Source organism: Eurosta solidaginis, chromosome 5 (assembly GCF_040869045.1).
Source record: "Eurosta solidaginis isolate ZX-2024a chromosome 5, ASM4086904v1, whole genome shotgun sequence".
NCBI classification, from domain to species: Eukaryota; Metazoa; Arthropoda; class Insecta; order Diptera; family Tephritidae; genus Eurosta; species Eurosta solidaginis.
In genome coordinates, this window is record NC_090323.1 from 200,754,861 (window position 1) to 200,766,924 (window position 12,064).

Here is a 12,064-nt window from a genome sequence, read left to right on the forward strand (position 1 = left end):
AAGGGAGTGGGCGTTCGTTCTATAGGTGTTCGCCTTTTCGAAATATCGCCATAAAGGTGGACCAGGGGTGACTCTAGAATGAGTTTGTACGATATGGGTATCAAATTAAAGGTATTAATGAGAGTTTTAAAAGGGAGTGGTGGTAGTTGTATATGTGAAGGCGTTTTCCAGATATCGACCAAAGTGTGGACCAGGGTGACCCAGAACATTATCTGTTGGATACCGCTAATTTATTTATATATGTAATACCTGCCAAGATTTTAAGGGTTTTTTATTTCGCCCTGCAGAACTTTTCATTTTCTTCTACTTAATATGGTAGGTGTCACAATCATTTTATAAAGTTTTTTCTAAAGTTATATTTCGCGTCAATAAAACAATCCAATTACCTTACCATATTTCATCCCTTTTTTCGTATTTGGTATAGAATTATGGCATTTTTTTCATTTTTCGTAATTTTCGATATGGAAAAAGTGGGCGTGGTCATAGTCGGATTTCGTTCGTTTTTCATACCAAGATAAAGTGAGTTCAGATAAGTACGTGAACTGAGTTTAGTAAAGATATATCGATTTTTGCTCAAGTTATCGTGTTAACGGCCATGCGGAAGGACAGACGGAAGACTGTGTATAAAAACTGGGCGTGGCATCAACCGATTTCGCCCATTTTCATAGAAAACAGTTACCGCCATAAAATCTATGCCCCTACCAAATTTCAAAAGGATTGGTCAATTTTTGTTCGACTTATGGCGTTAAAAGTATCCTAGACAAATTAAATGAAAAAGGGCGGAGCCACGCCCATTTTTAAATTTTCTTTTATTTTTGTATTTTGTTGCACCATATCATTACTGGAGTTGAATCTTGACATAATTTACTTATATACTGTAAAGATATTAAATTTTTTGTTAAAATTTTACTTTTAAAAAAATTTTTTTTTAAAAGTGGGCGTGGTCCTTCTCCGATTTTGCTAATTTTTATTAAGCGTACATATAGTAATAAGAGTAACGTTCCTGCCAAATTTCATCATGATATCTTCAACGACTGCCAAATTACAGCTTGCAAAAATTTTAAATTACCTTCTTTTAAAAGTGGGCGGTGCCACGCCCATTGTCCAAAATTTTACTAATTTTCTATTTTGCGTCATAAGTTCAACTCATCTACCAAGTTTCGTCGCTTTATCGGTCTTTTGTAATGAATTATCGCACTTTTTCGGTTTTTCGAAATTTTCGATATCGAAAAAGTGGGCGTGGTTATAGTCCGATATCGTTCATTTTAAATAGCGATCTGAGATGAGTGCTCAGGAACCTACATACCAACCTTCATCAAGATACCTCAAAATTTACTCAAGTTATCGTGTTAACGGACGGACGGACGGACGGACGGACGGACATGGCTCAATCAAATTTTTTTTCGATCCTGATTATTTTGATATATGGAAGTCTATATCTATCTCGATTCCTTTATATATGTACAACCAACCGTTATCCAATCAAACTTAATATACTCTGTGAGCTCTGCTCAACTGAGTATAAATAGTACTTGGACAAAAAATAGACCGACTACACGCAAACAGATATGTACGTACCACCTAAAACGACGGGTACCGGTGCGTATACGTAACATTTTTTTATTATTCGGCCCAATTCTAAATATTCCCTCGGAATTTTGTTCTCGCCGATTTTTTTATTCCCGCGGAAAAATGCCTCCAATTCTATTCTCCTAGGGAGAACAATAATTGAGGAATAGGAGTTTCGAATTTTCGTTGCGCATTTCGTATTTTGTTTAAAACATTGAAAAGTGTAATTATTGTTGCGAACTCGTTTGAAATTAAGAAATAAAATATAAACAATGCACAGTATTGCATTTCATGTGGTATTCACTGAAATGAGTATGAATTGGTGTCACAGCAACATCAACAGAGGAGCATAAGAAGAAGAAGATAACACAAATCCGCCAGAGTTGCCTGCTTCCATTCAGCAAAGCAATTTTGTGGCGGCCAAGTCGAGTTGAATTCGTCTTTCGTCATATGCCAAAATCTATTTAAGCCTTCTTAAAAAATCCTTGCGCAATTTCTGGATGGCTGCATCAAATATACCAAGAGCTCTTCCGTTGCTTATGATATACTTTTCGACTTAAAATAAAGAATATTGTGGAAGAATGTACATATTTTAGCACAAGTTTGTACAAATAAGTGTTCTTTCTTAAAAGAACCAATTTACTTTAACTATTTGGATGCATCCCTTTAATTTCACAAGTGAAAAAACTCCTAAGAAATGGTAGAGAAATCTCCCTCTCACTCACATTCATAATACCTACTTTTCTCCCATAACCGGTTTCCGCTTTTTCGAACATTGTTCAGAATAGGAGGAAAGGGAGAAGTGAAAAAACTCACACGGAATTTTTATTTCGAATACGAGGAATGGGAGCAGGGAAAATACTTGCATGGAATTTTTGTTTAGAATTGGGCTGATTAATGCAAGCGTGTTAAGCGTATGCACATTTGAAAAAAGGGAAAGGAAGAAAAGGGGAAGGGAAGGAAAGGAAAGGAATAGGAAGAGAAACGAGAAAAAAAGGGATTGAAGAAGAGATGAGTTAGTGGGTGGTAGAGAAAAAGGTGAAGGAAGTGAAATGAGGTGAAGTAGTGAGTGCGGGAGAGGAAGGTGAAAATGAGGTTGGCAGAAAAATCGAAGCAAGAAGGTAGATGCAGGAGAAATGGGAAAAGGGAAAGAGCTACAAGGAGGTAAGGTTAGATTGAACTGGCCGGCCAATAAAGACCTCACAAAGACTGAATGTGTCAATAGTATTACCAGAGTTTGTTTGATGACCAAACAGAAGAAGTTCAATCAGGTGCCAGGACTTATGTTATAGAATAACTCCGTCCTCTGGGCAAATATTAGACGTTTTTTAGGACCTAGCTTAATTGCTGCATCACGATCTGGCAACTCTGTCGCTCCTACTAGCTGAAACCTTGACCTAGCAAGCGCAGGACACGAACACAGAACGTGCTTAACCGTTTCTTCGTGCAGCTGGCACTTCCTACATCTGCTTTTACTGATGAGATCTAACTTATACACATGTTCCGCGAGAAGGCAGTGTCAAGTTCTTATGCCCATCGTTAGGCTAAAGTCCTCTCTCTTTAGAGACGTAAGCATCTTTGTCAGTCTAACATAATAGGTTAGGAAAAACAGACAAAGGATATTCAAATGGGAAGGATACAGGAGTAAAGTGGGAAACCAAAAGACGAGAGTGAGGTAATGAACAAGCGAGGCAAAGTGAAAGTGTGAGAAAGAATGGCAGGAAGCGGATAGCGAAGGAAGTGAGTGGGAAAGCCTGAAAGAAAGATGAAGTAAAGTAGACAAGAAATGGATAGTAAAAGAAGCAGGAAGAAGAGGAATGTTAAGAAGGAGTGCAAAATCCAGAAAAAGAAAAAAGACAGAATAAAGAGCATGTAAATTAGGGAGAAGGAAATTTCAAAAGTGAGAGGAAAGAACGACTTTGGAAAATTGGAAGAAAAAGAAGAGAAACCAAGATGGATAGAGCAAGAATGGGGTTAAAGGAATATAAAGAGCCAAATGCAGAAAAATCCGAATAAAAATAAATAATATAGAACCGAAACTGTGTTATCAATTTGTTATCGAAGTGTTCGCAGTACATTATCGATGAGTTTGTTGTCGATGGGTTGTGGGCTTGTTAAAAATTCTTTATCGATGTTTTATGGGTTTGTTATAGGTATGCGAGAGAGTGCTCGACTTTCCGTTGACGAGTTAGCTATTTTTATCGATTAATTATCTTACAATTATAGATTATTTATCAACAAGTTATCGATATATTATCAAATAGTTTAAGACTTGTTTCCGAAGAGTAGTTGATTTGTAATCAGAAAGTAACAAATTTAGTTAAACATCTGTCGATGTGTTATTTTAAAATAATCGAGGAGTACTGTTCCATGTTCTTGTTATCGATTATTTATCGCAAAATTATCGATATTTCAGTAAAAGTTATCCATTTGTTATCAAAGATTTATCAACTCATTATAGAAAAGTTATCGGTTATCTATCGATTAAAAAAAAAAACAAAATATGATCGATTTTCTATCACTATCAAAAAAATACGGATTCCGAAATCCAAAAGTTAGGATTTCTTATCGTTGTGTTACTAATTTGTGAGCACTGTTTTGGCGATTAGTTATCGAAAAACTTTATATTTGTCTTCAAAGAGTTATCACTTTGTTTTCGAAAATTTATCGATTTCCTAGTGTGACCAATTTTTTATCGGCGTGTCAGCGACTTATTGTCGACCACTCATCAGTTTGTTATGAAACACCTATTAAAAAGATATCGATTTGGTATTGAAAATGTATCGTTTCTTATCAAAAGGTCATTGATTTATTATCAAAATGGTTATCGATATGTTATCAAAAATTTATCGGTTTGATACAAAAAATGTATCAATTTCATATCTGAGTGTTACCAATTTTTTGCGGCGGGTTATCGATTTGTTATCAAAAAGTTATCGACTTAATATCGAAAATTTGTCGATTTCTTATAGGTGTGTTACCAATTTTTTTATTGGCGTGTTATCGATGACTCATCAGTTTGTTATAAAACCGATACTAATAAAACTACAATATACTTACTTACTTACTTAATTGGCGCTTAACCGTCTAAACGGTTATGGCCGTGCAACAAGGCGCGCCAGTCGCTCCTTCGCTCCGCCAACCGGCGCCAATTGGTCACACCAAGGGAGTTTAAATCGTTTTCCACCTGGTCCTTCCAACGGAGTGGTGGCCGCCCTCTACCTCTGCTTCCATAGGCGGGTTCCGATAGAAACACTTTCTTGGCCGGAGCATCATCTTTCATTCGCATAACATGGCCTAGCCAGCGCAGCCGCTGCGTTTTAATTCGCTGGACTATGTTGATGTCTGCGTATAGCTCGTACAGCTCATCATTAAATCTTCTTCGGTACTCGCCATCGCCAACGCGTAGAGGTCCATAAATCTTTCGAAGAACTTTTCTCTCGAACACTCCCAAAGCCGCTTCATCTGCTGTTGTCATGGTCCATGCTTCTGCCCCATATAGCAGGACGGTTACGATAAGTGACTTGTAGAGTATGATTTTCGTTCGCCGAGAGAGGACTTAACTTTTCAATTGCCTACCTAGTCCAAAGTAGCATTTATTGGCAAGATTGATTCTTCGCTTGATTTCAGTGCTGATGTTGTTGCTAGTGTTGATGCTGGTTCCCAAATAAACGAAGTCTTTTACTATTTCGAAATTATGGCTGCCAACAGTAGCGTGGTTGCCAAGGCGCATATGCGCTGACTCTTTGCTCGATGACAGCAGGTACTTCGTTTTGTCCTCATTCACCATCAAACCCATCTTTACCGCTTCTTTTTCCAGCTTGGAGTAAGCAGAACTAACAGCGCGGGTGTTTAGGCCGATGATATCAATGTCATCAGCATATGCCAGTAATTGCACGCTTTTATAGTATATTGTTCCAGTGCGGTTAAGTTCTGCAGCTAGTATAATTTTCTATAGCATCAAATTAAAGAAATCGCACGATAGGGGGTCACCCTGTCTGAAACCTCGTTTAGTTTCGAACGGCTCGGAGAGGTCCTTCCCAATTCTGACTGAGCTAATGGTGTTGCTCAACGTCATTTTGCACAGCCGTATATGTTTTGCGGGGAAACCAAATTCAGACATAGCGGCATATAGGCAGCTCCTTTTCGTGCTGTCGAAGGCGGCTTTAAAGTCGACGAAGAGGTGATGTGTGTCGATTCTCTTTTCACGGGTTTTTTCCAAGATTTGGCGCATTGTGAAAATCTGGTCGATGGTAGATTTACCAGGTCTGAAGCCGCACTGATAAGGTCCAATCAGCCGGTTCACGGTGGGCTTCAATCTTTCGCACAATACACTTGAAAGGACCTTATATGCGATATTAAGAAGGCTGATTCCACGATAGTTGGTGCATTTTGCAGTATCCCCCTTCTTGTGGACTGGGCAAAGAACACTTAGATTCCAACCATCGGGCATGCTTTCGTCCGCCCATATTTTGCTAAGAAGCTGCTGCATGCGCCTTACCAACTCCTCGCCGCCGAACTTGAATAGCTCCGCAGGCAATCCATCAGCGCCCCCGGCCTTGTTGTTTTTCAATCTGGTTATTGCTATTCTAACTTCGTCATAATCGGGCGGGGGGACATATATTCCATCATCATCGATTGCGGGATCGGGTGCTTCATCTCTGCGCGGTGAATTGCTGCCTCCATTTAGGAGAGCAGAGAAGTGTTCCCTCCATAATCTAAGCACTCTCTGGACATCAGTTACAAGGTCGCCGTTTTCATTCCTACAGGAGTTTGCCCCGGTCTTAAAACCTTCCGTCTGTCGCCGTATTTTTTGGTAGAATTTTCGGGCGTTATTCCTGGTGGCTAGCAGCTCAAGCTCCTCGCACTCACGCCTTTCTGCTTCTGCTTTTTTCTTCCTGAAAAGGCGTCTCGCTTCCCTTTTCAACTCACGATAGCGTTCACACACTCCTCTTGTCGCGCTCGCTTTTAACGTAGCCCTGTAGGCAGCGTCTTTTCTTTCGGTTGCAACGCGGCATTCTTCATCATACCAGTTGTTTTTTCGTGGCCGCCGGTAACCAATTTTTCCTCGGCGGCAGTATGAAGTGCTTTGGAGATATGCTCCCACTGCTCCTGTATTCCTTCAGGATGAGTTGTGCCCTCAGAGAGCTGGTGTGAGAGTCGAGTTGCGAAATCATTGGCAGTCTGTTGTGATTGAAGCTTTTCGACGTATAGCTTTCCTTGTGTTTCTTGTTCCTTGTTTTTAGCCGCGTTGAGGCGGGTGCGTATTTTGGCTGCAATGAGATAATGGTCCGAATCGATGTTAGGTCCTCGGATCGTTCACACATCTAAAACACTGGAGGCATGCCGTCCGTCTATCACAACGTGATCGATCTGATTGCGAGTATTTCGATCAGGAGACAGCCATGTACCTTGATGTATCTTTTTATGCATGAACCTCGTGCTTGATATGACCATGTTTCGAGCACCGGCAAAGTCAATCGCCTCAGTCCGTTAGGAGAAGTTTCATTGTGTAGGCTGAACTTTCCGACTGTAGGGCCAAAAACACCTTCTTTGCCCACCCTGGCGTTAAAGTCGCCAAGCACGACTTTTATATCATGACGGGGCAGCGCTCGTATGTGCGTTCTAATTGCTCATAAAAAGTGTCTTTCACCTCATCGTCTTTCTCCTCTGTCGGCGCATGGGCGCAGATGATGATATATTAAAAAATTTTGCTTTTATTCGAATAGCGGCGAGACACTCGTCCACAGGCGTGAACGCCAGCACTTGGCGACAAAGTCTCTCTCCCACCACGAATCCGACGCCGAAACTGCGCTTATTCGCATGGCCACTCTAATATATGTCACAATTTTTGATCTTCTTTCTTCCTTGCTTCGTCCAACGCATTTCTTGGATGGCGGTGATGTCAGATTTTGCTTTGACGAGGACATCAACCAGCCGGGCATCTGCACCAATCCCATTCAGGGAGCGGACGTTCCAGGTTCATGCCCTCAATTCATTGTCCTTCAAACGTTTGCCATGGTCGTCATCAATAGAGAGTGTATTTATCCGAGGCTTGTTGTTATATTTCATTGGAGTATGGTGTACAGACGCTGCCGATGAAATCTCTTCCGGCTAGCCCTTAAACCGATTATGTCAGAGTGGCCTAGCCAGGTTGTCGCCTTCTCACATTAGCTCACCGCTAAACGGGTGTTTAGCGGCTACCCAGAGGATATTTGGCCGCAAGCGACCGGCAGTAGTGAGCTGCTTGAACCGCATGCAAAAGAATCGCTCTGGCCATTCCCAGGTGAATGGCGGTCAGAAGCTTTCCCCACTTTCGTGGACTTCTACACACGGCCCCACCCTCCAATACCCTACAATATACACTCAGGGAAAAAACATTGTAAAATCAATGCATATGTGCTTAAATTAACCAAAAGCGTATTTAAAAGTGATGTAAATATGCAAATTTTTATTTTAAAAATGTGCATTATAACATTGTAAAATCAAGTAAAAACATATTTGATTATAAAATTTTCCATTGTTATTTTAAGCACTGTACATTTTTGATTCAAAAGCTTTCATTTTTAATTTTTGATTCAAGCATACTTTTTGTTAATTTAAATAACAAACGTGTTTGAAATAAAAATTTTCATATTTAATTCAAATATGATTGATATAAAATTAAATACCTACATTGTTGAAATAAAAATGCGTTTTTTGTTTTAATAATGAAACATTTTATTTGTTTAATTCACCACTTTTCATTTATTCACCTTTTTTAAGCTGTATAAACATTGTTAGGGCTTTTGTTATAATATAAGCTATAGCATAAAAATTAACTAAAAATAAATAAATGTAAGGCGCGATAACCTCCGAAGAGATCTAAGGCCGAGCTTCTCTTCCAATTTGCGTCGTGCTCCTCTTGATTTTCCCTACAAATTGGCCGGACCGGACCTACATGTTTTATGCCGACTCCGAACGGCATCTGCAAGGCAGATGCGTTTTCACTGAGAGCTTTTTATGGCAGAAATACACCCGCTTGCCAAACACTGCCGAGGGGCGACCCCGCTTAGAAAAATTTTCTTCTAATTTAAAAACCTTATTTCTAAAATTTTGATGTTGCTTTGACCGGGGTGCGAACCCAGGGCATACGGTGTGGTAGGCGGAGCACGCTACCATCACACCACGGTGGCCGCCAAAAATTAACTAAATTATGAATAAAGTTAAACTTAGAAATAATAAACCTTATAACACATATACGATAGCATATAACATATATACTTTTATTTTAATGCAAAAATTATTTAATTTTAAACAATTCAAGATTACTAGCAGAACATAGATAGTAATTGCTTTTATAATAAGTTCCTTTATAATGTATTTCGGTTAAAAGTATTACAGTTTTACAGTTAAAAGTAATACATATTCTGTACAAATTCCATGAAAAAAGTGTTGCAAAAAACCCAAGAATTTTCGCGTTCCTGGGGATATTTTAGAAAAAGAGTTTGATACATTTTGAAGCAGATATCTAAGCACACAAGAAAGGATTGAAACTTATACAATGTTTTATCAAAGTATATAAAAAATCTACTTATATTACCCTTATCTATTCCCTCGACAATTATGAAAGGCTGTATTGTCATTCCTATTGTCAACTCATTAATTTTTCTTTCGTAATCGTTGACTGAAGTTAATCTCAAAACAAAGCTTTCTTGCAAGTCTGCTATTGTAGCTTTTTTCCTTAGCTTTCCGCAGGAACTTTGAAACCTTGACGAAGGAGGAAGAACTCCAGTTAGCAGCAATGTCAGAATGTAGGCTTGCGTATCTTTAAATATTTAATGAAAATAGATTGATTTAGTAGTTTTCTGTTGTTGGTTCGTTAGTCCTCATTATACTCAGCTGAGCTCACAGAGTATATTAACTTTGTTCGCATAACGGTAATCCGTAACGGCATAAACTAATCGAGTTAGATATAGACTTCTATAAATCAAAATGATCTGGGCGAAAAAATAAATTCATTTAGACATGTCCGTCCGTCCGTCCGTCCATCTGTAATCGCGATAACTTGAGTAAATTTTGAGGTATCTTGATGAAATTTAATATGTAGGTTCCTGAACGAAATCGGACAACCACTCCCACTTTTTCGATAGCGAAAATTTCGAAAAACCGAAAAAGTGCAATAATTCATTACCAAAGATGGATAAAGCGATGGAACTTGGTAGGTGCGTTGACCTTGTGACGCAAAATAGAAAATTAGTAAAATTTTGGACAATGGGCTTGGACACGCCCACTTTAAAAAAAAAATATAAGTCGAATTTTAACAAAAAATTTAATATCTTTACAGTATATAAGTAAATTATGTCAACATTCAACTCCAGTAATGATATGGTGCAACAGAATACAAAATTAAAGAAAATTTAAAAAGGGCTGTGGCTCCGCCCTTTTTCATTTAATTCGTGTCGAATACTTTTAATGCTATAAGTCCAACAAAAATTTACCAATCTCTGTGAAATTTGGTAGGGACATAGATTCTATGACGATACATTTTTTCTGTGAAAATGGGCGAAACGGTTGAAGCCACGCCCAGTTTTTATACACAGTCGACCTTCTGTCCTTCCGCTCGGCCGTTAACACGACAAATTGAGCAAAAATCGATATATCTTTACTAAATTTAGTTCACGTACTTATCTGAACTAAGTTTATAAAAAATGGCCGAAATCCGACTATGACCACGCCCACTTTTCCGGTATCGAAAATTACGAAAAATGAAAAAAATTCCATAATTTTATACCAAATATGAAAAAAGAGATGAAACATGGTAATTGGATTCGTTTTGTTGACGTAAAATATAACTTTAGAAAAAACTGGGTGTGACACCTACCATATTAAGTAGAAGCAAATGAGAAATCAAAAGCCCTGGAATCTTGACCGGAATACTGTTCGTGGTATTACATATATAAATAAATTAGTGGTACCCGACAGATGATGTTCTGAGTCACCCTGGTCCACATTTTCATAGATATCTCGAAAACGCCTTCACATATACAACTAAGGGCCACTCCCTTTTAAAACCCTTATTAATCCTTTAATTTGATACCCATCGTATCGTACAAACACATTCTAGAGTGACCTCTGGTCCACCTTTATGCCGATATCCCGAAATGGCGTCCACCTATAGAACTATGGCCCACTCTCTTTTAAAATACTCTTTATTACCTTCCATTTGAAACCCATGTCATACAAACACATTCCAGTATTACCCTAGGTTCATTTTGCTAAATGGTGATTTTCCCTTATTTTCTCTCCAAAGCTCTCAGTTGAGTATGTAACGTTCGGTTATACCCGAACTTAGCCCTCCTTACTTATTTTTATTTACCTTTGTTCGTTGAAGCTTTGGCAATAGAAAAAAGTTGTTTGTAGGAATCGTTGTGGAGATTAGTTTCATAAAATCGTTGAATTTTATGATTTTTAATAATCGGGGATTGCCCATATTGCTTTTTTTTTTTTTTAAATGTATGAAAACATTTATTTGAAGCAATTTTTTAATTTTATAATTTATTTAATAATTTGGGAAAAATTTACACAACGTGACATCAGGACGGACAAGGCGACAGCTGTTTCGAAGAGATTTACAAGGTATAATCGAAACAGCTGTCGCCTTGTCCGTCCTGATGTCACGTTGTGTAAATTTTTCCCAAATTATTAAATAAATCGTTGAATTTTGTTGATAAATATTTCCCATTTCGAATACAAACAATCGTCTTTGTCAAGGTAGATGATCTTAAAATCAAGTTTTATCTGTAATTTGTAAATGTATTTTAGAATCTGTGCACTAAATATGTAATGTCATTCTTACCAATTCAGGAGCCCGCGAGTCAGAATACTTGGGCCACGCTTGGAGAAAATCAATGTTGGTCATTTCTTTTAGATCTTTCTGTCATCTTGTTCACAAAATATTAAAGAAAGTAAGCGAAATTTACTTTTTGATCAGAATTGGCGGCAAACAACAATAATTAACTCAACCAACTGCTTCTTCTTGCACATGAATGAGCATTGTCACAAATTTAACTATGAGCATGTTTAAAATAAAAATGTTTATATTTGAAGCAAAGTTTTCATTTTTGATTTAATATGGAAAGTTGTAAGTTCAAGACATTTTTAAAATAAATACGAGCATATTTAATTTGAAAATGCAGCATTTTTAAATCAAATATAAAACATTTTAAAATGCAAAATGCATTTTTATTTTCAAAATTCCATTTTTAATTTAAAGATGTTTTTCCATTTTTAAAACGAGAATGACCTCCTTTAAAACGTGCATGGGAAGAATAAAAATATTATATTTGATTTTAAAATGCGATTTTTCTCTGAGTTTATAATATACTTCGGTCTTTGTCAAGCCACAAACTTCGAATGTAGCGGTCATCTCAACTAACTAACCCTGCATTTGATCAAAACTTTCTCCGTTGTTAAATACTTTCTGCCCTGCTTAGTTATGCATACTAATTTAACT

The 12,064-nt window shown here is 37.8% G+C and overlaps 2 protein-coding genes across 4 annotated transcripts in view; both read right to left on the bottom strand.

Moving 5' to 3' along the window:
- LOC137252150 (GTP-binding protein Rhes) overlaps positions 1-12,064 on the bottom strand; it is a 235,748-nt gene that overhangs the window by 73,146 nt on the left and 150,538 nt on the right. The gene's annotated exons all lie outside the window — the stretch shown is intronic.
- LOC137254499 (uncharacterized) lies at positions 8,319-12,046 on the bottom strand. 2 transcript variants are annotated; one of them, XM_067792201.1, is made up of 6 exons: positions 11,936-12,046; positions 11,408-11,619; positions 11,307-11,349; positions 10,928-10,942; positions 9,152-9,376; positions 8,319-9,079 (listed from the first exon to the last, which is right to left on the bottom strand). In XM_067792201.1, exons 2-6 carry the CDS (start codon positions 11,468-11,470, stop codon positions 8,961-8,963), a joined length of 465 nt encoding a protein of 154 aa, XP_067648302.1. In that variant the 5' UTR covers positions 11,471-11,619; positions 11,936-12,046; the 3' UTR covers positions 8,319-8,960. The 2 variants fall into 2 exon arrangements, 1 of the variants encoding a protein (XP_067648302.1); XR_010954010.1 differs by lacking the exons at positions 8,319-9,079; positions 9,152-9,376; positions 10,928-10,942 and having other exon boundaries at positions 11,222-11,349; positions 11,992-12,015.

Coding starts and splice junctions, on each gene's coding strand:
- LOC137254499 (XM_067792201.1), bottom strand. CDS start 11,470: ATGACCAACATTGATTTTCTCCAAGCGTGGCCCAAGTATTCTGACTCG. Junction 11,350..11,407: donor ACTCGCGGGCTCCTGAATTG/GTAAGAATGACA, acceptor TACAAATTACAG/ATAAAACTTGATTTTAAGAT. Junction 9,080..9,151: donor TGTCGAGGGAATAGATAAGG/GTAATATAAGTA, acceptor TTGTGTGCTTAG/ATATCTGCTTCAAAATGTAT.